Raw genomic sequence first — 26,494 nt, 5'->3', positions numbered from 1 at the left:
GAAACTGAAGGGCAAAACAAAAGCAGCCTCTCCCCCACCCTTCCAACGACTAATCAAGGTTTAGGTCTCACGGCGGGATACTTAACTTTTCTCTGAAAAGTCCTAGCGGGCTTGAAACACGTTTAATTCAGAGCCCGGTTCTAGTCTGAAGCCTCGAGCGTCGCGGGGTGTGTGAAAACCTGCCCTTGGTTTAGGCTCATCATCTGAAGAACTGAGAACCATGACAACTCCACAGCCTCCCAGGACGCGTCGCGGGCCGAGGACTGCCCTCTGCGGCCGCGGGCAGGTCCTGCTGATGCAGTGCAGGCGTCGCTCAAGGGGAAAGGTTGCCGCGCGGTCGCAAGAGGCGGGAGGAGTCTGGCGGTGATTGATGGGGAAGGGACGAATGAATAAAGGTACTTGTCTAGGGACAGCAAGGATCCCGAGCAAGCTGCGGAGGCTACACGGTCAGGCATTCCCTCAGCGTTTCGTCAGAGCCAGATCCGCCCGCAGCTGAAGGGAGGCGCGCTCTGCTCCAGGGTAGCCTGGAACCCAGCTGCGAGCCAAGTGCGTCCCGGGAAGGAGGTCCCCGCTGGTCCCTCTGCGCCTGGCGCGTCCGGTCCGCGAGGTAAAAGTTCTGGCTTGGTGTTGAATTAAAATCAGTGATTGAACCTTATCCTGGGGCTTCAGCTTGGATTACTTGTTTGGGGATTTTTTTTTTTTTTAATGTATGGATACAGCGAATTTCAATGGGGTTGGAGCGAAGGAGAGCGCGTGAGTGTTTGAAGCCACTTGGAGGGCACAGAAGCTTCCGCGTTAATGCAGATACTCCCCCAATCAGAACTTAGATGTCCCAGAGATTTTCCGAGTCAGCCGGCACACTCGTGGGGGGTCCGGGGGAGCCCGAGCGCAGGCAGCCGGGAAGTAGCTGCTTTCACCCGCGGGGAGGAAGGAGTCTTGGCGTCCACACACAGGGTATCCGGGTTCCTGAGGAGTCAAATGCAGAGACTGGCACATCCCTTGGCCTCTAGGTGCCTTGATTTCCCCCGTCCCCACGCGCCCTTAGCCAGAACGAACACACACGTCTCCCTCTGGGCACAACAGGAGCTCAAAGCTTTGCTCTAGACACCCATCCTTTCCTCCCTGTCACTCCCCTTCCAGAATACCCCACCCCACTGCGAGTCATTTACCCCTCGGGAAACGCAGGGGAGAAAAACCAGCGAAAACTGGCTCTGGAAGGGCAGGAGACGGGCTCGGGCGGGTCACACGCGCCAGAGTCCCCCCACTGACGCGCAAACTTGAGTTACTTTTGCGCGCGGATACTGCGGGCGCGGCTGCGCTCTGCGCTAGCCGCTTGCAGGGGCGTGGCTGGGGTAGCTGACCCGGGTGTCCCGTCTTCCTTCCCTTGCTGATCTCCAGACTGAAAGCTGAAGAGTGGCCACCCGACTCCCCCTGGAGCAGGCAGCAGCATGCAGCCGCTGCCCAGCCTGTGCGGACGCGCCCTGCTGGCGCTGATCCTTGCCTGCGGCGTGGTGGGGGTCCAGGCTGAAGAGAGGGGATTCCCGCCGGCCGGGACCACTCCGCCACTTCTGGGGGCCGGAGAGATAATGGCGCCCCCAACTAAGACCTCCTGGCCCAGGGGCTCCAACGCCAGCGTGCAGCGGTCGTCCGCATCTCCGCAGATGCCGAAAGGAGCGAGAATGGCGGGAATCCCACCGCGCACCCTTCCCCCGCCCCCGTGCGAAAGACCCATCGAGATCAAGGAGACTTTCAAGTACATCAACACGGTGGTGTCCTGCCTAGTGTTCGTGCTGGGCATCATCGGAAACTCCACACTGCTGAGAATCATTTACAAGAACAAGTGCATGCGAAACGGCCCTAATATCTTGATAGCCAGCCTGGCCCTGGGAGACCTGCTGCACATCGTCATTGATATCCCCATCAATGTCTACAAGGTAAAGGGTGCCTGCTAATATCGCAATGGGAGGGCACACCGTTAGGAAGGGGGAGATGCCAGAGCCTTTGCAGGAAGCTTAGTCACGAAGATCCGTCCCTTCCTAGAAGTCAGTAATCATTGGAACCAAATAGCCTTCTGGTTTCAGTAGCCCACTGCTAAGCCTGGAAAAAGCATAGTCCCCAGACCAGCAGCATAAACATAACTTGGAAACTTGTTAGAAATGACATCTTATAGCCCCACCTCAAACCCTACTAATCCAGAAACTCTGGGTGAAGCACAGTAGTTTGTATTTTAACAAGCCCTGCACGTAAGGTTTGAGAACCACTGGTCCTGAAGGACCTTGTCCCTAAATCCAGCTCACAAGGTACATTCTCTCTACTCAGAAACTGATGATTCATGGACTGGCAGGATTGTTATCACCTGAGAACTTGTTAGAACTGCAAGTCCAACCCAGACTTATTAAATCAGAATCTGCATCTTAAAATACCTAGGTGATTCAAATGCATACTAACCTTGGGAAGCATTTTCTTAAAGGACCCTAACAGTAGAAGGGCTCGAATAGGTTTTTAGGAGACAAACGGTCTAGAAGAAAGAGACCCAGACAGGAGAGTAGGAAAACACCTGCTGTGTTAGTTCACCTGCTGTGAATGACCATACTGTACCTACCCTTTACTGAATGCCTACGATGGGCCAAGCGCTGAGATAGATGTGTTACTTTCCTTTACTCCTTCTGACAACCCATGAGTAGACATTACTCCATTTGACAGATGACAGGATGTTCAAGGTCTCACAGTGAGTAAGTGATGGAGGTGAGGAGGATCAGGCTCAATCTGTCAGGTTCCAAAGTGCAAACTGCACCCCATCAATGACTTTGTGGACAAGACCAAGGACACTGAACACAAAGTCTCTAACAGTTTCAGTAGCTAACATCATTATGTGATTACTGCAGGCATCAGAGGGAATGGGCTTGAAGAGCTAGGGCAGGACGCAAACCCCTACACTCTGACTCCCGCTTTGAAGCTCTGGACACTTCCCAACATCTCTGGGCCTCAGCGTCCTCAACTCTACAAAAAAGTTTCTAGTGCCCACCGACTGGGGTTTTGTGGTGTTAAGAAAAATAGCCTAAGTGAAAGAGCTGGAAAATTTTAAAGGGCGATGCAAATTTGTAAAACTCTGTTTCCCCATCGTAACCAGCAATAGGAAGTCATGCATAAAAACAGAATCAAAAGTGTAAGGGACCGGGAATGTACTTTGGGGATTTGCCTAAAGCTAGTCCTGGGCTCAGTACAAGGGAAAGAAAAGGCATGTTGGTTTAGGAAAGGATTGTGGGAGATACTTTGATCTTTGTGGCAGGAGAAGTCACCAGATGGCATGCCTTTAAATTGCCTTTTATGAATCTCTGGAAATCCTAATCCAATAAGGCATACATTAAGGAATTCTAGAGATTTCTGAGGTTTAGAGACAGGATTTGGATTAGGATCCAGGTCCGAGAAGGCAACACTCCCAGAAATGAGGGATTAATAGATGAAATCTTAAATTCCTGCATGGGTACCAGCCCTTGTGAACTCTGAGGGTTTCCTGGGAGAAGCACAGGCTGAAATGGGTCCCTTAAATGCAGTCACAGCTCCATTAGGGCCAGAAGGAACCCATTTTAGGAGTCCTACAGACTAAGTCTTACCATTCCAATGTGGCAGGAGAATTTCAATTCAATTCCTCAAAACTGACGAGAAATTTTAGAGTACAAGGTGTTGTGAGAAGTTTTAAATAAGTAATAAGATCCTTCTGAAAAGGGAGATTACATCTAGTTTTGCTAGGCTTGCACAGAGTTTTGTGAAAGATTGTTTAGGAAGGTCCCAGGAAACCCCACATGGTCAGCCCATTTAGAAACCCTCCTAAGTCAGCCAGCAGACGAAGTGCTGTATGGAAGGTTGGATTGAGGGCATTTTGCCTCCAGATCAGATGTAAATCACAGCTCTTCCAGGACCATCTTTCTCTGTCTGGCTAAATTATTGCATTCGATAAGCCAGAGACTATCCTACTCCCAAAGGACACACAGCTTTTCCTTTCCTTTCAAATTCCTTTATGATTTCCCTAGGAAGTTACAACGTTTTGCCTGAAACCATTCAGTCTGTTAAAGCTGTGTTTCTATTTCTGAAATAAACAAACTGAGTCATTACAAATCTGGCCATGTAATCATCCTTTTTGGTCATGAACAAATCCATCACATAGAATTAGGTCCCACCACTAGGTTTGCCATCAGTGAATCCTACATAGTGGCTTTTGGTTTATTTTTATATTGTGCATAAATATGTGTCACTTGAGATACAACAGTAATGGCTACCATTTATTATGTACTCAGTACTTGGTTTAGTTCATTAAATCACTGCAGCAAACCCTATGGAAGAAATATTGTTATCACCCCTGTTTTATGGGGAAACTACATTTTGGAGAGGTAAAGAAGTAAATTGTTCGATGTCACACCACTAGAAGGTCGATGTCACACCACTAGAAAGTGATGAGACTAGGGCTTGAACCCAGGCCTTCTGGCCCTAGAACCCGTGGTCCTCCTGGCCCCCTGCACAGAGTGAGATGAGCATAGATTGCCCTTCTCCAACCTGGAGTATTGTTAGGACCTCATTTCAGTGCAGTGCTGCAATTATGGGACACACTACTACATAGTAGGATACTTGGTAAGCATTTTCAGTTTTAATTTGAGTCATCTGAAGATTTCTATCTCCTGAAATCCCTTTCAGATGATCCGTAATGTATAATACTGATATCACTGTTTGTTATTCTAAAGGCTTTATTTACAAAAACACCTAATCCAGGGCTAGTTAAAAGCCATTTTCCCTTAAATAATTGTGACACCATACAAGTTACAAAAAATGCATTTATAATTTCAGAGTAGTCAAGTATTATACTTCATACAAAGCAATTGAAGTGAATTATGAGTGCCATTTAAATTTATCCTAAAGTGGGGGACTTGAATCTCTAAACTAGCAATTTCTAATTTTGTTTTTGTGGGATGTTATTATTCTCTTGAGAATCCAGTTAATTATCCATCTTATATGTTATATATAATTAACATATAAATAGATAATTTATATATACATTATAATTAATAGATACTATAATGTACATTCACAATTTCTGAGGGTTCATAGAATCCCGCACCTCCTCTGTTGGTTTACCCACAGGCCCAGAAACATCAACGTGAACCTATTACATTAATCTGGACTTCAGTAAATCTAGAGTTCAGTAAAGTTGACAAACCACAAAATGTCATAGATCTGGCTGGAAGCCATGTTCCTTGATGCAGCTGTAGAACGGGATGGGACTTCACAGGGAGAGGCTGCTGTGAGGGCTGACAAAGCCCAGGAAATGTGTCTACTCTGCTCTGACTCCCTCAGGGAACTGTTTCTCTGGAAACTTCTAGACAGTCTTTTCACCAGGGCTCCTGTGTCAAGGAGGCAATCCTGATAGATCGATGTTGTGGGAGACTCAGCAAATCGAAGCTCTAAAAGAGCTTCAGATAATCATGAGAACCTGCTGGAAATAAAAGCCTCGTTTCTCCTTCTCAGCAGCGCACACTAGGGCTGTCACTGCATTACGTAAGAGCATCCAGATGAAAAATGAAAAAGCAAGCGTCCAAAAAGGATGTTTAAAAGTATAGATGTATACATATGTAAATATATTAAATGTTATGAAGAATGTATAGATGCATAAGTACATAGGTGAATATCATTGGTCGCAGTGCCTGGCACAAAGTAAGCCAGTAATAAATGTTATTAGGATGCGTGTGAGTGTGTGTGTGTGAATAAGAATGGAAACTTGGGGTTTCTTTTTTCAGCTTTTGCCATTATGAACATGACTACAAATAACATCTTTGCCCATATGGCTTTGCACACATGTGTGACTATATCTGAAGGGTAAATTTCTAGAATTAGAATGATTGAATCAAAGGATATGTACATTTGTAATTTTGATAGATATTGCCATACTGTACCCCAAAATTATTGTTGTACTCTTAGTTTGAATCACTATTTTATGTAACATCTCCATATACATATATAGGTATCAATGTCTATCTTTAATACATACATGGGTCACTATGCCAGTATTTACATGGTCCATGTATGTACCTGACCCCAAAACCAGTGTTTAAGCATCTGATGTGAGGATGAATATCTCCTTATTCACAAGCTACTTATTGTGCCATTCCTGTGTAGACTAAAATGAATGGAATAATCTAGACATTTGTTGCCTATAGGAGCCTAGAGTAAGTTGGAGTAGCACCAATGTCAAAGCTGTATAGGAGCTGGGTATACTTGTAGATGCTGTGAAGTTGTTTATGTTGTTGTTGGTGGTTGGTTGGTTAGTTGGTTTAGTTTAGCTGTGATTTTTAACAAGCCTTGATTGCAGGTTGAAGTTAAAATTTCTTTAACTTCTCTTAACATCTTAAGAAGTTAAAAATGCTTGCGCAAACAATGAGTTTTTAAATTATAACAAGTTCATTCTCTTTGTACTATATTTGCATGGAATAACTGACTCAATATATATATAGTTAACATAAATATAATGTAATATAAATATAATAAATAGCATAAATATAGCTTCCTTTATGTGTAAGCAAATTGAGTTTGAAAACAAATCTCCTTGGAAACTGATGACAGATATCTATGTGGGCAGACTTTGACAAGGATCCAAGTATAATCAGATGTCTAGTGGTGATGGAGAGCTTTCTAAAAATTGAGCTGGTGACCCGTTGGAGTGCCTCTAGATGGTTTTCTTGTTAAGACTTCGTAGGCTACTATTGGAGTCAGAGAGGCTGCCTTCATAGCTCTGAGAAGCATAGCTACTGACCTTTAACGTTTAACTACTTAAGGTGGGGTACGTGTAACATTAAAGTGCTGGTATGTCAAAATGGGAATTGCTTCACTGAACCCTCAAGTGAGTTTCGAGCGAAGTGACCTTGTCACGTAGTCAGACATTCCTGCTTGTAACACAATCAAAGCTGTCTTTCTGAACAAAATCACCTTTCTCACTATCCAGTCTTAGACTACTTCTAGTACTTAATAAGTCTGCATATAATTAACTAATTTCATAGTTAGAAGTAAAAGTGAATGAAGGACCAGCAAACTTAACTTTCAAAGTTATACTTTTCTGATTAGTAAATGCAGTTTATGCATATAGAGCAATAGAAGTAAAGGTATCATTGGGGAGGGGAGTCTAATTTTGCCCAAGATGATAACACTGTGCATATTTCCAGTTAAGTAACTGAGATATTTTAGTGACATTTTTGTGATGTCTAGAGACATCTTAGTAGCAGAAGCATTTTGTACCCAAAACAGAACCTAGATACCTTTGAGGTTCATTTATTTAAAACAACAAAATTTTTAAGGAGTGTTAATTAAGCACATTTGAAGGATTAACATTTTAAAAGTGTTAATAAAGAGTAAGACTATTAGCTTTGCATGACCTTGGGTCAATTAATAAATAAAGCTAACCCCCCAACACCCACGTAGCATAGCGCCTGCAACAATCAATTCCAGACAAACGCTTGTTGACAAAAGATGTTATACTCATATTTTTATAACTGTCCAAAAAAAGGGGGGGAGATTTTGTTCTTTTTTCTATGTGTATGAGGATATTGGCCATAACAGAATAATAGGTCAATAGCAGATGTCAAATAGCCCAGACACTCAAGACTTCCTATTTCTGATTCACGGCTTCACATGTTGGCTGTGAATGCCTGTGACAAAATGGTGGGCAAACTCTTGGCCTTGGGCAATGAAATGTTCCCCAGGTTAACTCGAGGGTGCTTCCTGTGTTTGCCTTTGATCTGCCACTCGGTCACTCCATAAATCCAAGGCTCTTAAAACGTCAAGGCAATGTTTCTTTCAATGTGGTAAGGCTTATCTATCAAAGGCTTTACATTTTTTCTTTGCTCATTTTTAAATGAATCGTTCAAGATTGAAGGCATTTCCATAGTTGTACAAGAGGATGACACAGCCGAGACCATGTTGTTTCAAGGCCAGGGAGCCAGGGTCTTCATTTTCCAAAGAAACCCATATAAGGTATGGCTAATACGCTATAGTTGATGATTTTTAGAGAAACATGCCAAATGCTAATCAATGATTAAGTGCTCTCAGGGGTGTTGACAGATAAAGCCTGAGCTGAAATAAGATTCTAGAGGTAATTTATGATGTGAAACATTCTCTTCCAGGACTTTGCAAAGTTAAGAAGAGGTTGGTTATGTTTGGGAGATAGCTGAGCACGGTGTATGGATACACCTTAGCTGGCAACTGCTCTAATTTCAGACTTTTTTCCTTTCCAGTGCTTTTACTTTAGAGATTGATTATTTCTCTTTCCCTATAGATTCTCTGGTGAAAATGTAAAGGAACAAGAAAATGGCCAAACTGGGATGGTAGGAGAGAGAGAGAAAGAGGATTGTTCTTGAGTCAGAAGTTTATTAGCAAAGTTGACAGAAGCATTTATCAAGCAGTGTTCTGTCCCTGAGTCTCCCAGCCATATTCTCACCACCTAACTCTCATCCCCTCTCTATTTCTCTCCTCCTTAGCTTCATCATGGTTTCCAGAAAGGAGGAAGCCTATTCTCTGGATGTTTACTTTGTACATATCTTCTTCCCCCTCACACAGTGTTTTCAAATTATATTAATGGGCTTTTGAATTCCATGGTAATCAAACGCTTTCTCACCATAGCTTATCCCATAAGCCATTTTCTGGATAGAATTAGGTTTAAGTAAGATATGAAAATACTTAATAAGATTTGTTGAATTCTTTAAGTTTGAGAGTCACTTTCTGAGCCATGAGGCCATCAGGTTATAATTCTTTAGTTTCTTCAGGTGTCACAGCGATCTTAGAAGATCCAGCTCAGCTAAGTGAATCTGACCATAAAGCTAGGTTTGTGAATAGCATGTCTTAATGCTCTTAGTTGAATCTTTTCAAAATATGTGACATGTCAATGAAAGGTTTTAAGCACAAACTGTGGATAAGTTTTTAAGTTCAGGTAATAGGAGAGTAGCAATCCATTTATTTATTGGCCTGTTACAGACTTGGAAATAAATTTCACTGTAACAAAAGTAGGGATATATATTTAAGGTGAACTTAAGTTTCTCTAAGACATATTTATTTTTTATCTTTTTTCTATCTCTTTGCTTCTCTTAAATATTTTGTTTCCAGAAACTTAATTCATTTTAATGGAGTCATTCTTCTATTTCAGCAAGTGATAGGAATCTTTCCAGAGCAGTGGAAAGCCCTCCCTTTGCCAGTGTGCACACAACAGATTCCTAGGACAGGGCCTCTGCCTTGAACAACTCCAGGGGGCACTGTTCATATTGTGGTATTTAAATGGTACCCCTGGGGGATAAGCTGACATTATTCCTCACCCACATATTCTAACCCACATGGCCTAATCTTTAAGTGATTAAGTGCATTTTAATGGACCCAGGATGGAACCGGTAACTGATATTCGTCCCCAAGGGCACGGGTGCAATGTATGTCAAGAAATTATTGTCTATGCACTTGACCAGCAGCTTAAATTCTCACTGTATGTTTGAATAAGAAAAAAGAAAGGGAGATCCGACATGGGAAATCCTTGAATGAGGGTGTACTATCTTATTAAGACGCCAGTTCAATCGCAGAAAAACTCTTATCTGCTACAGGAAACAGAGATAAAAGCAGCAGAATACACCCTTCCCCAAACTTGTGAAACACAACCACTCCATTATTTCCTTCTTTTGACTCTGACTGTAAAAACATTTCTATAATGCCAGTCATTTGAAAGAAATGTTCACAGTTCATCACCAGATGGAACAGACAGCAATCCGGCAAAGCAACCTTAGTTGTCATTTTTAATGTGTTGCTCACCTACCTTCTTAAATGACCGTCTCTTACAGCGTCTCTATGCTTCCAGAGTCCATCTCCACCAAATTTACAACTAAAGCACCTCACTGAATCCCATCAGATAGTGAGAAACAGTAGGTTCTGTTTTTTTAAAAGTCATTTCCCTGATAGGTTTGAGTAGGGGAGAGAGGGGAGGGGAGGAATTTTGCTTTCCACCTTTTCCGGCCTGCTTGGAAGGCAGAAGTCCAAGAGAAGAGCTAACGCCTCAATCCCAGAGGCCCTGGCTCTATGTGTCAAGAAGACCTGATCATCTGGAAAGGAGGAGGGCATGCACTAGACAATACAAAAATCAATCAATATATAAAATGCATAGTCATCCCAATTCTCTAAAGAAATTGTTTCAAATATGAGAACTGAAAAGTTCATGACAAAAGTTTTATCACAAGATTTTTGCCTTATGATCAAATTCATTTATTTGTCCATGAACTCATTCATTCACTGTTGTTCAACAACATTTAATGAGCAGTCACTGTGTGCCAGGCACTGTGCTAGGCACTAAAAATGTTGTAGAATATTCTGAAACAAAGAAACAGTTAAAGCTCAGTGTATACTGTTAATTTAAAAAAAATAGGAAAGGAAAATGGTATATATGGTTAATGAGGCTATTGAACATTCGTTAGTGCAAGATGGTTAACTTTGGCATTTCCCGACTCTACGGGGCTAGATGCCTTTGGGCATTAAGAGTGCTGTGTATTAATAGGATTTTCTCCATTTAATTTCTCTAGAATGTAATTTTTAATTACAAAAAGAATTGAAAAATATAAATCCCCCAGTTGAAGAGATTTTGTAGGACTCACTTAATCATACTTGTACAGAAAGGATATTTATTTTCTGTTCATGTTATTTATCCTTTTAGAAGTTTTTAAAAAATTATATAATATATATTTAATATAAAAATAATTTTTAAATATGATATAAAATAATTTTTTGGATTCTCTTGACGTTTTCCTTTCTCAAACAGCTGTTTCAACACAAAGTTATGAAATCATGGCCATCCTTGTGTAGAAACCTTGTAGTCAGTATGACCAAGTCTTTTTTCAATCTAGTGTTTATTTATTTATTTGTGTTTACTTTACTCATACAAAAGAAATGTGCTAGGGAAGCAGTAGAAGCCTTAGGCGAAAGGGGCCAGCATGAGGACAGGCTACCATTTGTCAAATGGACACCACATTGCTCCCAGGACCAACACTAACAAAAGCTCTTCCTTGGATGAACCATCACCATGTGAAAACCAGTGTCAGCTATGGGAGTATTTTCTGACTGGCTCACATTTGATAAATGGTAGGTAATATATATTCAAACTTAGTTTTAAACAGGACCTAAAAATTTAATTCACGTGGCAGGGACCTAGAAACAATATGGACCTCTAACATTCTTTTTGCGATCAGAGAGATTTGATTACGTGCATGATTTGTCTTCAGTATTCAGATCGTGCCCTTAAATTATCTAATTGAATGGGGAAAACTGCAAATAAGGAATAAGAATGTATTATTGCTGGGTTTAAAGTTAGAGTTGCCTCCTCTTGCAATAAAGGAGAATCAAATTTCCTCTACCAAGAAGAAAGCTGTATTGTCGGACTTCAAATGATAGATGTTGGACGTCATTATTTTTGTCAAGAAACAGTGAAATAGTTAATTCCCAGGAATTATAAAAATCTCTAAGAACATTCTTTCACCAAATTTTAAAGATGGCATCTTGGTTGAGAGTGATTTTATTTTTTTTTAAGTTCACAGCTTTTCCCCTACCCAGGGCTTTGTTTATTATTAAACAAGAGGTTGACATCTTTTGCATTTTAAATAAGCTCCAAGCCTAAATTGCCAAGGCATTGAGGCTGGAGGCCATGCAGACAGAGGTGAGCATCAGCAGTGGGTGTGGTCTCTGTCACAGGGTGTCAGGCTTCTTGGTGTCCCCACAAAGCCTTCTGATCAGAGAAGCAGAGGTTGCCAAAGTCATCCTTCTGACAGACTACAAAATAATAGAAGTGGGCACTCCGTCCCCCCACCTTCTGTGGCCTCTCAGGACTGGCAGCATTCAGGTCTGAGCTGAAATGATGAAGAGGTTTTTTTCAGTCTCTTTCCCTTCGGAAGGGTAGATTAGAAAACCGTAATCTCTCAGCTGTGATTAGGTTTCTGACTATCTCTGTGTTGAACTTGAAGAGAACTGCTACAATTTTCAGTTTGTGTTTCCCTGTCCTCTGTGATAACTTGGGTCAGAGGTTGGGCTGCAGGCCTCCCACTGGTATGAAGAGCAATCATCCAATTTCTAGGCTGAGCCAAAAACAATAGTAACCTCAAAACAGGGCCTGGATTCAGTGCAGAGCTCATTTTCATTGGCCAGACTTCTCTCCCTTCAGTGACCGGACACTCATTCATCTTGATTCATCTGATGGCTGTACCTATGTGATACTAATATTTGCATATTTGGAAATCATTGAAGACAAGAGAACACTTGACACTATCTGAATTTTTGGACAGTAGATGAATAAAATAGCAGGGGGGTTAGAAGAAAGTTTTACTCTACATCTAGATACTTTACCGTTGTTTGACACATAGCTATGGGTTTTAAAATACTAATATTGATTTAATTCTAAACACTTTTCATCTAAGATCAGCTTCTTCAAAACATTACAGATTCTAGAATCAGACCACGTGGGTTCAAATGTGGATCTATTACTTACTTAAGTGAGTGACCAAGGACAAATATGTTAGTTATCTAATGCCGGGAAGCGAATTACCCCCAAACTTAGCAACTTGAAGAATAGCATTTATTACTGTCTCTGTGGGTCAGGAATTCAGGAGCTGCTTAGCTGGTGGTTCTGGCTCAGGGTCTCTTATGAGGGTCAAGATGTTGGCGGGGCAGCAGTCATCAGAAGGTTTGCCTGAGGCTGGAGGATCTTTTCATTCACACACTTGGCAAATTAGTGCCAGCCGTTTTTAGGTGGCCTCAGTTCCTTGTCACCTGTTGGGAGTCTTCATAGGGGTGCTTGAGTCTTCTCCTGACACGGCAGCTCCCCCAGAATGAGTGATCCAAGAGAGAGCAACGAGGAAGCCATAATGCCTTCTATGAACTAGTCTCAGATGTCACACATCATCACACCCACCACATTCTATTCACTAAAAGCAAATCATTAGGTCCAACCCGTGTTCAAGGGCAGGAAAATGAGGATTCACCTTTTGAAGGGAGGAGTATCAAAGAATTTGTGGGCATATTTAAAATCAACACAGCAAGTTAATAAACTTCTAAGTGCCCCTAAGTTTTTTTACCTATAAAATGGGGGTAATAGTAACACTATCTCATAGGATTGCTTTGGGAATTCAATGATATATCATGTGTAAAGGGCTTAGAATAGTGCCTAGTCCCTTGTAAGTACCATATATGTGTTAGTTTTGCTTCCCACCCCCCACCCCAATACATATAAAGGCAAGCAGAATGATTAGACAGAATATTACCTGGATAGTTTGTACCAAACTGGGTCTGGCAGGGTTCTTTTAACTGTTTGGAATCTTTTTATTATGTTTCCAAGGGTAATTGGCAAGTCTTTTAAAGCACCTTGAGTTCATAGCTGGTTCAGACTTGCAGGACCCTGGCTCTTTCTCATTTCAGCCAGTGTCTCCACCATTCACATGATCAACCTCCTTGAGTTTCCTGAGTCCTCATATCTTATATCCAACCCATCAACAAGTCCTGCTAGCTCTGCTTTCAATACATATCCAGTCTATATAACCCATTCTTTTCAGCCCCAGGGCATCACAAGTTTCAGCCCACAATCTCTCATCAAAGCTTCCTTTCTTGACTCTACCTTCTAGTCTACATTGAGCTTCCAGAGTGATCTTTTTCTATTTTTTAATTAATTAATTATTTGTTTATTTGGCTGCGCAGGTCTTAGTTGCAGCATGCTGGTTTCCCTAGTTGTGGTATGCAGGCTCCAAAGCACGCAAGCTCTGTAGATGCAGCGTGCCGGGCTTAGTTGCCCCACGGCACGTGGGATCTTAGCCCCCCAACCAGGGATTGAACCTGCGTCCTCTGCATTGGAAGGCTGATTCCCTGGACCACCAGGGAAGTCCCCAGAGTGACGTTTTAAAAAACATAAATAAGATGATGCCATTTTCCATTTCCCTGTTCAAAATCTTGCAATGGATTTCCTAAAATAAAAACAAAAACAAAAAAAACCATTCAGACTCCTCCCTGTGCAACTACATCTCCTAGACACTTGGCCTGGACCACTCGACCCTAGCCTTGAGAGCCTTCTTGCTGTCCCTTCCTCTCACTAAGCTTCTTTTGACCTCAGGGCCTTTGCATTTGCTCTTTCTTCTGCCTAGAATGCTCTTTGCATGGCTTACATTTTTTAGTCAGGTCCCTACTGCAGGTTGCCTCTTCAGAGAGACCTTGCTGAGAAGCCTATCAAGAAAGCTCCCTAAATTCCACCATAATCTTTCAATATGGTGACACCGCCTGTGTGACACCATATTAAGTATTTATGTGTTTTGTGTTTGCCTCCCTCACTAGACTGTAAGCTCCATGAGAGCAGGGAGTTTGCCTTGTTCACTGATAGGCACTCTGTACTCCGAATGGTGTATGGCACATAGTGGGTACTCAATAAATGTTTGTTGAATGAATGAATGAACAAGCAGAGTTATAAGTCAGCTCATTAATCCAGAGGTCCCAAGTTAGAGGCTGGTATGACACATAAAAATATTTTGTTAATACAATGTTATCTGACAGTGGTTTTTTTAAAAAATATGAATTAGTTGACAATTTTTATAAATTGTGAGATTTCATATAGAAATTCCAATTTGGGGCTAAAAATCAAGATACTTTTGTATTGGGGATCTCTTGGCAAAAATCACATCAAGTTTATTAGCAGCAGCTCCATTTAGACAGGATTTACCCCAGACCCCTCTGTTCCCTATTATTCCTGACACCAATGACTTTCTTACACCTGGCTTCCTCCACTCTTCTGTTGCCTGCCTGGCCTTGCAGGCTTTCAGACCCTAGAAAAAGCATATTTGCTGTAAGTATGCCAACATTTGTTCTACATGTCGGTGTAACTTTTCATGTCTACCTTAGAAATGAAATTGGTTCCACGTTGGAGCTCCGAGTCATGTTCGTACCGAAACACACATTTCAGCTTTGGGTGCCACTCTAGTTACAGAACAATCACCCAGCATGACAAACTCCACAAAGAACCTTCACGAGTGAAAGAACGGAAAGACTCAATTGTGTTTCAAAATAGTTTTCACTTTTGGAAGGTTATTTTTTAAAACATTAAAACACACACAGAGACACGTAGATTTGAAATACTTTTCTTTATTTTCAAAACCTCATGAACGTTCGACCCAGATGTTTACCTAAAGTGATTCATTTACCAGGGTGGGGCACACCCAGTTGTCCTAAAAAAGAAAATCACTGAGTTTAACAATAGATGGTTGCATAGTCTGAAGTCAGATAAACGGAAATATATATACAGTACCAAGAACTAGGTCTTTTGCTCGCTGGATAGCCACTGCCTATATATTTTAGGGGGCTGAATATTTAAGCATCTGCTGTGTGTCAGGAACTGTACTAGGCAATTGCAGAAGTTCTTTTCTTTTTGATGGGCTAGGGTTCCAGACAGCAAAAACTTAACCAAACAAACAAGTATGGTATAATATATACAATAGGAGTTGATAAGTGCTCTGGATGAAACGGGCAGTGGGGTAGGATGAGGGAGATGGGGAGGCCTGACCAGTTCCTATACTTAATAGTGTGGTCAGGGTAGGTCATGTTGAAAAGATGAGATCTGAGTAAGATGTGAAGGAGGTCAAGGAGTTAGCCAAGTGGATCTGTGGGAGAAAAGCCTTCCAGGATAAGGAAGAACCTCAAGTGAAGCCCTAAGGAAGGAGTGTGCCTGCTGGATTCAAGGAGCTGTGTGCCGAGTTACAGACCAGTCAAGTTGACTAGAGTGAAGAATAAGTACACGAACACACACACTGTTCTCCATAGGAGTCGTCTAGTCTCTCTGGCTAAGAAACATTTGTCTTTTTTTGTTGGTTTTTTTTTTGGCCATGCCACATGGCATGTGAGATCTTAGTTCCCCGACCAGGGATGGAACCCTGCATTGGAAGCGTGGAGTCGTAACCACTGGACCACCAGGGAAGTCCCACGTCACCTATTTTTAGTTAACCTTATTTTGATTTGGCCACCAGCTGAGTATTTGAGACTCTATAACAGTATGAGAGGCATTTTCAGCACTGCAGGCCCGATCTTGTAAGGGGAACTTAAGCAACTGGCCCCAGTTGGCCCTGCAGTGGAGGAGACCTTGACCCTAAGCTACTGTCTGCGTATAGCTAATTCTCCTGAACTGGCTGCCCTTTCATTATTCCCAATCCACTTCCTTGTTCCAGATATCAAACACAAGGGCTTTTCAGAGGAGTAGTCTATGAGAAAAAGAATAAGAACTGGAATTTGTTATTTTAACTCTACATGTTCATTTGTCTCCACTAAGTGAAACATACAGTTCAGAGGGCGCCCTGTGAAAATCTCCCTAACAGAGCTTCGTGTCTCCTCAACGCAGCTACTTGCCGAGGACTGGCCCTTTGGAGTTGAGATGTGTAAGCTGGTGCCTTTCATACAGAAGGCCTCTGTGGGAATCACTGTGCTGAGTCTATGTGCTCTAAGTATTGACAGGTAAGAGCATATATCTAAGCCAGGTATATCCTGACTGCTATCCTAGTGATTGCTATGCTACTTAGAAAATAAACTGTTTAATTCAATAAAACTGGGCTCTGCCAGCTTGGCAAATGATTATGTTTTACTCTTCAGATATCGAGCTGTTGCTTCTTGGAGTCGAATTAAAGGAATCGGGGTTCCAAAATGGACAGCAGTAGAAATTGTTTTAATTTGGGTGGTCTCCGTGGTCCTGGCTGTCCCTGAAGCCGTGGGTTTTGATATGATTACCACTGACTACAAAGGCAGTTATCTGAGAATCTGTTTGCTCCATCCCACTCAGAAAACAGCCTTCATGCAGGTAAATTTTACTCTTTTGTCCCCCTTTCTGTTGTTGCCTTATAAATATTTAGCTGTTTTTCCCCTGATCTCCTCTTCTTGGGAAGCTACTGATTTATGACTGTCCTTGGCATGAATTAAGAGTGTAGGTCCTAGGGCTGTGGGGTTAACGGTGACTAATGACCCAGGCTGCAAGAAGCTGGGTCACTACTTCTCCAAGAATCTCCTGGTGCTCAGGAATACAGATAAACCAAGTTTACATGAGAGAATCGATTTGAAACTATAGCTTTTCTACTCAAATTCCCATAAGGACTGGCAGCTACTACATATTCTGTATGAAGCAGCACAGCAGTCATCAGAGCGAGCGTGTGGCTCAGGGAACGATCAAGTAGAAGTCGCCCTGGTAGGGATGGATTGATCAGAATCCATGTGAATCCGTGAAGCTCGGTATGAATAACAAGCTTGTCCTCTCTCTAAAGGGAAAGCTGCCGTTGCAAAGAACTTCATCTTGGCCATTTATTCAAGAGCTTTTAATCAGGAAATAGGAAAAGAATGGTAATACTGGTCATCAGAAGATAGATCCTAAGTGTAAAAGGCTCTTCCCAACAGAATGGGTTAAGAGGAGTTAACGCAAAGGGGGCTGGTCCAAATGTCACCAATGATTATTTTCTATTTTACACATAAGACGAGATAAAGCTTTATGAATATATGTATAGATCGTGGTAAACAAAAGAATAAAGAGGGGCATTAATGTGAAATTGAGAATGAGACTGCTGTTTTCTTGTTTCTTTCTTTTTTTTTTTTTTTTTGCGGTACGCGGCCCTCTCACTGTTGTGGCCTCTCCTATTGCGGAGCACAGGCTCAGTGGCCATGGCTCACGGGCCCAGCCGCTCCGTGGCATGTGGGATCTTCCCGGACCGGGGCACGAACCCATGTCCCCTGCATCAGGCAGACTCTCAACCACTGCGCCACCAGGGAAGCCCTCTTGTTTCTTATTAGTTAAAATGGGAAAAGTACTGCACAGATTACGTAAATTCTACTCCAACACAGATATATCTGGAACAACAATTTTAAGAAAAAAAAGAAAGCAGAAAAAGAATAAGAGAAAAAGCATGCTACAAGCAGCTTTGATTTTTAGTTGATAGGTTAGATGTATACATCCATTAGGTAAATGATTAATATAGACCTCTTCCTACCTGCTTTTCCCATAAACAAACTTGTTAAAAAGTGAAAAACTCCCATAAACACTAGGATATCTTTACCCATTCAGATGTGGTATTTCACACAAAGAATTCCTTAAGGATAACTTGCCTATGTGAAGACAAAAATATTTGAATTACCAAATATTTAAAATTTTGCCCAATTACTTACATTTTTATGTGTAATGATAGCACACTTCCTTAGAGAATTGAAATGCTTTTTAGGAAAAGTTTGTTTCATTTAATTTAATTATTTGTTCAGCAGACGTGGCCTGAAAGATTCTACACAGTATTTATAAAATGGATCGACTTTAGAAGATAATTTCTCCTTGATGAGTATTTTTTAGTTTAACGTTTGATATGTAAGATTTTCTTACAGAGGAATATTAAGTATAACATTCTCTCTTCCCCATAGTTTTACAAGACAGCTAAAGATTGGTGGCTATTCAGTTTCTATTTCTGCTTGCCATTGGCCATCACTGCATTGTTTTATACCCTGATGACCTGTGAAATGTTGAGAAAGAAGAGTGGCATGCAAATTGCTTTAAATGATCACTTAAAGCAGGTAAGAAAATAGAAATATTTGCTGACTCATGATTACAATCCTGATTATGAATATGAAAATTATCATGGTGATAAGAAACTAAAATTATCATACACCACAGCATACTTCCTTTTTCTTGTGCTGGTATTTTTTAATATACAAAGAATGTTTTTTATATTATCTATCTGGAGATATTCTACATAGTCTAAAAAGATGTAAAAAGAGCCATTACTTTTTAAAGATGAATCTCTAATCATTTTCTGTCTAATTCACATTATTAGTTTAAAGCTGTCCAGTTCTTTATTCAGTTTAAAGCTCAGTGTCCTGAATTTTTACAAAGGCCACTGATTTTTTGTAAACGATATTAAATATTTTGTTTGGAAAGCGAGAATGCTGTGATTATAATGAGGCGTCTATTCAGTGTCTGACTGTGGTTTTATTTCAGAGACGGGAAGTGGCCAAAACAGTATTTTGCCTGGTCCTTGTCTTTGCCCTGTGTTGGCTTCCTCTTCACCTCAGCAGGATTTTGAAGCGCACTCTTTATGATCGGAATGATCCCAATAGATGTGAACTATTGAGGTAAGAAAGGTAAAATAGAAATAATTGTGTAAATAAATGCCATTCAGAAGTTTGTCCATTGATTCCTTTCATTGGCAAGAGAGAGAGTACCATTTTTCTAATCCTTAGGGAGCAAATAAGAAGGCCATCTTTTTACCTTTACTCCTATTTCCAAGGGAGAAGTAAAGGGACTTAGGAGAACACTGGGAATGGACAGCCAGGGTTGTCCAAATGAGCGAGTAGCACAATTGAAAACGTTAGGTCTGATTCTCCTTTGCACTTTGTAAATCCTTTCTTTTCATCCAGCCTCAGCGCTTCCAAAAGAGATTTCATTTTTTAAAATTATTATTAATTAATTAATTTTTGGCTGCGTTGTATCTTCATTGCTGCATGCGGGCTTTCTCTAGTTGCGGCGAGCGGGGGCTACTCTTTGTTGCAGTGCACGGGCTTCTCATTGCAGTGGCTTTTCTCGTTGCAGAGCACAGGCTCTAGGTGCACAGGCTCAGTAGTTGTGGTGCATGGGCTTAGCTGCTCTGCGGTATATGGGATCTTCCCGGACCAGGACTCGAACCTGTGTCCCCTGCCTTGACAGGTGGATTCTTAACCACTGCACCACCAGGGAAGTCCTGAGATTTCATTTTAAATGAGAGAATTGGGCATGGGGGGTGAGGCGATGACAGGGACAGAGAATGAGAGAGAGAGATCATAATTGGCAAAGACTAGTGATAAAGTCAAAACCATTGTAAATGGCTAATTTTTTTGTTCACAAAACACAAAAGTCTGTAAAGAATATATGTTCATAGCAGCATATTTTTTTACAGACATGTCTTGTATTATATTTTGCAGCTTTTTGTTGGTATTGGACTACATTGGCATCAACATGGCCTCCCTGAATTCCTGTATTAACCCAATAGCTCTGTACTTGGTGAGCAAAAGATTCAAAAACTGCTTTAAGGTAAGAGAGTATTTGAAAATCAAAAGCCCTTTTTAATCTGGCATCAAATATAACCCTTCCAAACTATTAATATTTCTATCCAAAGAGATCTAGTCAATTGTTTTGCAGTTTCCCCTAGTATTACATGATAGACATTTCTTTCTTTTTTTTTTTTTTTTTTTTTTTCTTCTTTCTTTTTTATTTATTTATTTTATTTTTGGCTGCGTTGGGTCTTCGTTGCTGCGCACGGGCTTTCTATAGTTGCGGTGAGCGGGGACTGCTCTTCGTTGCAGTGCGCGAGCTTCTCATTGTAGTGGCTTCTCTTGTTGCGGAGCACCGGCGCTAGGCACACGGGCTTCAGTAGTTGTGGCTCGGGGGCTCTAGAGCACAGGCTCAGTAGTTGTGGTGCACGGGCTTAGTTGCTCTGCGGCATGTGGGATCTTCCCGGACCAGGGCTCGAACCTGTGTCCCCGGCCTTGACAGGCGGATTCTTAACCACTGCGCCACCAGGGAAGCCCTAGACGTTTCTTTTTAAATGTGAATTTTGCTCATAAATCACTATAATTGATTTCTGCCTACAAATCCCAGTCAACCATTCCCTACTGCCTCAACCAATCAATTTTACTCATAGAGTTACACAGAAAATGAATAAAAATTGCATGCATTGATGTCTGACAAATATCACATGATAAAATAAGAGCTACACATGATTAAAGGCACTGTTCCCATTTTTGGAAGATTTTGGACCATGCAGCACACTGTAGATCATAACTAAGTTAGTTTCTTTTTCATACAGAGGTGACAATAACGAGTCAAACAAAGCAGTTTAATTCAGGTTTTACCTCCACTTTTCTGCCTTCATTCTATAGCAGAGAAGTGCACCTTGATGTGGAATATGTGCAATTATTCCTCATTTGCCTGCTTGCATTTGTGTGTAACATCTATCCATCCATTCATTCACTCCTTCAACAATCTAGCATAAATAAAATATTCCCTTCCTTTATGTGGGAATGATTCACTTGTCCCTGGTGTAACAGAACCCAGATTCAGCTGCTCACCACTCATGTGCCAATAATTCGAGAGGCAAGTGTCAGTAAAAAAGAAAGGTGCTTTAATCAGAAAAGCCAGCAGTCTGGGGAGATGGTGGACTCGTGTCCAGAGACCAACACCAAAGATTCTGCTCAGCCATGAGTTTTTAAAGGGAAAAATGGAGGGGGAAGAATCTCAATGAATCATCAAGGCAGGAGGTTGGGTTCTGCCTCTCCCCTGCGGACAGACTGGCTGGCTCTCTCTTCAGATGTTATCTTGCCTGAGTGGTCTGCATGCAGGATTGCTTGGGGGGGGGCTACTGTGGGTAGAGAGCTAGTCTTACTTGTTTTTATCTAGGAAGAGAATCGACAGGTTAGGCAAGGCATGGTGTGCATTCAGGAGAGCATAAGTCAGGAATTAGTTTCAATTGCTTAGTGATCACATTCCTATAATTAGGTTCTTTCAAGGTTAGAGGGGAACAGAAATGGGCAAACAGGAAAGGGGCAAAAGAGCTGCTTTCAGTTACCCACTGTCAAACACCATTCCATTTCTATGGGATTAGGGGCAAAGGTCTATCTTCTGTAACTTCTTCATGCTGACATGGGACGCCATATTCTCAGAGTGGAAGATGTCAACATGGGTCTGTAACATCTCTTTGCCGACAATTTTATTGTAGTTGTGTGCTTACATATACGGGCAGAACAAGCTACAATTATTCTGCTGCCCACCAAGATACAGATTATTATGAGCAATAATGTTAATCCCATTCTCCTGAGGCTCGTTCTGGGACTTGTGCTGGCCACAGATTCAGTACTGCTCAGGATGATGCAGCTTGTGTCATGGTTACAGTCTGGTCATCATGGAGTTAGCTTTTTCCCTCTGGTGGCAGTTACCGTACCTGTACAACAACTGGGGAATGTGCATCAGACACTGAGTCTGTGGCTCTATTGTCCTAATTATTAACTGCTGGGTTTTGTACTGGAGGGCGTGGTGCCTTGGTTCTGCTTGGTTCCACCGGAAGTTCATTATTGGAAAACCGAGAACTTAGCTTCCTTGTAAGATCAAAGGCAGTCTATAAAATTCTTCACTTACTCATAAACTCATAGATTTTAGAGCTAGAAGAGAACGTCACCAGATCATGTCCCTCATTTTACAGAACAGAAAGCAATGGAACTCACATTTTCTTATACATATAAATTCTCAGAAAACAAACAGAATTAACAGGATTTTTAAAAATCCAAGAAAAAATCTGGATGACTAAAACTGAGACACATATACTTTATAACCTTATTGTGTAATAGTATTGAAAAGTCACATGAGATTAAACACGTGGCTGAAAAAAATGGTGATGTAATATTAAGTTTATTGACATGGAAAGATGTTTATGTCACTGTCAAGGCCATGGAGTAGTATGTATAGTCCAGTTTTATTAACATAATTATACACACACTTCCACAAACATGCACAAATACAGTCATGTTGTAGATATGTGTGGTAATATTTCCATTTGCATAGGAAAAAGTCTTGAGTTATGTATTTATCAAATATTAAAAGTATTTCTCAAGTAATCAAGAGTAAGTATCAAGAACTAAGAGTGGCTTTCTCTTTCAATTTGAATTAAAAGATGAGGAAGTTTAATTATGTACATTTTTCTTCTCTGTATTTTCTAGTTTAAAAGAATTATCATATACTACTCATGTAGTTATATGTTTTTAAGGGGAAAATAAGAGGGCATGGAGAGAAATTGGCAGAATTGCATATCATGCAAAGAAAGCCAGAATTCTGGAGAGTAGGAAGGGTTGTGATAGTGTAACTGATGTGAACTTATGAGTTACTTTGTTTTGTACAGTCATGCTTATGCTGCTGGTGCCAGTCATTTGAAGAAAAGCAGTCCTTGGAGGAAAAGCAGTCGTGCTTAAAGTTCAAAGCTAATGATCACGGATATGACAACTTCCGTTCCAGTAATAAATACAGCTCATCTTGAAAGAAGGAATATTCATTTTCTTTACTTTGGACAGAAATCATTAAAACAATGAGGCATCCGCCAAACAAAACAAAAAAACTGTGTGTTTGCACAAAACGATGTAAAAATGTAAGAGTGATTATTTTCTTAACACTCAGAGTTACTCATGACATTTTATGAGCTGTTTACAGCATGAGAAGAAAAGCGATGAGAATTAAGAAAGCCTCATTGTGAAAGCACTTAATCCTTTACAGTCAGCACTTCAATGTGGCTCTTCCGAACTTCTGGTATATTCATACACCACTTACGTTTAAATTGAGCTCACTCAGAATTCCTATTAAAGATGTTTATTTTTTATAGTAAGGTGAATCGGATGCAAAGGATAAGTGTGTTGCTGCGAAACAGAATTTTTAAATGAAATTTAAATTGCTCAATTTAAAATTTTAAAAATCTTTTAAAGGACCTTTTCTATTAATAGTCTCACACCATTGGTTGGACTGTAATTGGAGACAAAATATGGAAGCAGTTCAGCTGGTGTATTTTTTTTGATGTTAGAGACATATTTAAATGATCAGGAGGGAGTATCAGAGAGATTGAGGTTTTTGAAAATATTCAACTTTACATTCAGATACGATCAAATGTCACAAAGGGACACAGAGAGAAGGTTTGGAATGCCATCCCAAAACACTGCTTTAAAATCTCCTATTCGTGTACTCTGCAAAGAAAATACTACCTACAGTTTTTTTGAGGATTATTAAAACATTCTTCTTCTTTCACTATTGTAGTTTAAATGCTATTTGTTCAGTTTTGTCATCTGTAAATACTTAGCTACAATACACAACGTGTAGATGATTAAACGAAGGGCAGGCCCCAGTGTTCATACCTTTACAATGAAGAGATGCCACGAACCCCATAATGGACAGAATGTGAGTTGCCTGGAGCAGTGTCCACATGGCAAAGGAGAAAGCAGCATCTTCTCTCACCCCTGCTGCAGTTAAGATCGTCTCTGGCAATGCATCACACGATAGTTAAAACACTATTTTTAAGATCATAGATATTAGAGTCAATGTAACAGTTACCTGTAAAGCTTATTACTAATTTTTATATTATTTGTGTAAATAACTAATAGAAAAGAATTCTGGATGTGGTGCTTTCCTACCACTTACAGGCAAAACTGCTTTTTGAGACTGTTAAGAACCTCTTACTTTGTGCATTCTTGCCTAATTCTTTCATCTCCCCAGCAAAGTGCCTCAGGTTAACTTGGATGAGATGTGTGTGAAAGTATGTACAAGAGAAAACGGAAGACAGAGGAAATGAGATGGGGCGGGAGGAAACCCATGGGGACAGATTCCGTTTCTTAGCCTGATGTTCGTCACTGCCCGTCATATCAATGCAAAAGGTCCTGATTCTGTTCCAGCAAAACAGTGCAATGTTCTCACAGTGGCTTCAGGAACAAATTGGGCCCAAGAGCTTTAACTCTGTCTTAAAATATAACAGAGTTTCTACCCTTGTTTTTTGTTTTTTTTTGTGTGTGTGTGGTTTTTTTTTTTTTTTTTTGTAACCCAGGGCCACAGCCACATGTTGAGAATAAGCGAGCAATGTTGTTTTCTGCCAGCATCTAAGGTGATGCTACCAAAACCCCAATAATGGGACCAGAATGAAAGGACAGTAATTAATTCACATGCCACATGGACTCTATTTACAAATCCCAGGCTTATTTATTAATTTCTTCCCAATCACTTTTTCAGATGCTTGTCATCAAGAAAGACATTTCAAACTTCGGATTTTAAATTAACTTTGGGTTACTACTGTTTTCAGTTTGTTAATATATTTTTTATTCCTATTTAAATTTGAGCTCATTTTATTACCATTCATTTTGTTTCTCATCTGCATCATAATGCCCCTTCCTTCTCCCTGTCAGAGTTGTGGTCTGTGATCATCTTGCCAAATTTTAAATTGCACACAAATAGCATATACATGCATTATTTATAATGAAATTGTGTTCAGTAGCTTTTCTAAAAATGTTTGATTCAAAATTTTAACATACTGACAAAGGTTGGTAAGAAACAAGCATGATTTCTTAGCATGAATAAAATCAATATGGGAAAAGGTGCTACTGTTTAACTTTAAAACGTATTTTCTAGTATTAAGGACTGTATAATATAACAATGGACAAAAATAATGTTAACATGGATGTAAAACTTAAAAGATTTATAAGCGATTTTAGACTGTTTTCTCCTTTATATTTGCTAACATGGGTGCGTGTTAGTATTGACAGCTTACAACATATGGCCAAAGGAATACAGTTTATAACAAAGCATGGGTATGCTGTAGCTAACTTTATAAAATTGTAATATAACCATGTAAAATAATTATATATTTTGTTTTTCTGAGGTCACTTAAAGTGGCAACTAATGTAGTTGCTAATTCTATGTTATGTAAACAAAATCAATAAAAATTTAAATTGCTTTAAAAAAAGACCAGCTTGTTTTTCACTGTGCAGGCAATAACTAATACTAATTTATTAGTAAGTGTTTAAAGGAAATATAAATGTTACAAATGGACATTATTTATGTTAAACACACAATTATCAAGGAAATATGAAAGCTGTTACATTAAAATGCCAAATTTCTGTTCTGTTTTATTGAGGTGAGTAACCAGATATATACACATTCAGTTTTCTGAGGTTGGTTATCTGACTGATTGTTTCCAATGGCACCTTGTGTCTTTCCATCTCTGGTTTCCTGCCTTTGGAGCATTTCATTGTTTAATCATTATTGTACCATAGGTGAAAGTTGAAAGGCTGAAATGAGATTTTGGAATCACTCATTTCAGTTCATAAGCTCTGAGTGCAAGATGGGATGAAATTAATAAGAAGAAAGGTTCCTACTTGACAGGAGATAGAAATGATAACAAAATTTAATACAAGGCAAAATGAAGTGACCACTAAATAACTGTGTACTGACTGCTCTTGAGGTTCACGTGTCTGTATCTCTTAGGACATAATCCCTTTCTTTCCCTGACAAAAATCATCTAGAATTAGCATTTACTCTTTTCCCATATCATTATCTTAAACTCAGCCTAGTGTTTCAGAGGTTTCTATGAGTCATCCCTCACCTTTGCTGGATTTCACCTGCCTAATCTGAGCTGGGTATTTTGAGATATAGGTGTTGTGAATTCAGGAGCTATATGAGAAGTACAAGAGAGCAAAACCCAGGCAGAACCCTCTCTGTTAGTTGTCTGTTAGTTGTCAAGTTACAATAATAATAATAATGCCCACATAATTCATTATAGTAAATGCAGGCAGAATAAATACAATGTAGATTCTTGGAAGAATACCAAAAGATGTGGCAGCTCTAAGATGGAAATGTCCCGAAATCCAAAGAGTGCAGAGGCCAAGCTTGTGAAGAACAATGTATCTG

General features: G+C 40.4%; 1 protein-coding gene across 4 annotated transcripts; it reads left to right on the top strand.

Annotated features, from left to right (window-relative positions):
- The first annotated feature begins 395 nt into the window (after window positions 1–395).
- EDNRB (endothelin receptor type B) lies at window positions 396–25,293 on the top strand. 4 transcript variants are annotated; one of them, XM_073795341.1, is made up of 9 exons: window positions 410–607; window positions 1,399–1,934; window positions 7,909–8,013; window positions 16,415–16,527; window positions 16,663–16,867; window positions 18,460–18,609; window positions 19,034–19,167; window positions 19,993–20,101; window positions 22,959–25,293. In XM_073795341.1, exons 2-9 carry the CDS (start codon window positions 1,449–1,451, stop codon window positions 23,091–23,093), a joined length of 1,437 nt encoding a protein of 478 aa, XP_073651442.1. In that variant the 5' UTR covers window positions 410–607; window positions 1,399–1,448; the 3' UTR covers window positions 23,094–25,293. The 4 variants fall into 4 exon arrangements, with proteins under 4 accessions (XP_073651444.1, XP_073651442.1, XP_004328794.1 ...); XM_073795342.1 differs by lacking the exon at window positions 410–607 and adding an exon at window positions 640–753; XM_073795343.1 differs by lacking the exon at window positions 19,993–20,101 and having other exon boundaries at window positions 396–607.
- The last annotated feature ends 1,201 nt before the right edge of the window (window positions 25,294–26,494 follow it).

This window comes from Tursiops truncatus, chromosome 18, assembly GCF_011762595.2.
Source record: "Tursiops truncatus isolate mTurTru1 chromosome 18, mTurTru1.mat.Y, whole genome shotgun sequence".
NCBI lineage: Eukaryota > Metazoa > Chordata > Mammalia > Artiodactyla > Delphinidae > Tursiops > Tursiops truncatus.
Note: the sequence above shows the minus strand (reverse complement) of the source record. Positions and strands in the feature narration are given on the sequence as shown.

Coding starts and splice junctions, on each gene's coding strand:
- EDNRB (XM_073795341.1), top strand. CDS start 1,449: ATGCAGCCGCTGCCCAGCCTGTGCGGACGCGCCCTGCTGGCGCTGATC. Junction 18,610..19,033: donor TAAATGATCACTTAAAGCAG/GTAAGAAAATAG, acceptor GTTTTATTTCAG/AGACGGGAAGTGGCCAAAAC. Junction 20,102..22,958: donor GATTCAAAAACTGCTTTAAG/GTAAGAGAGTAT, acceptor TGTTTTGTACAG/TCATGCTTATGCTGCTGGTG.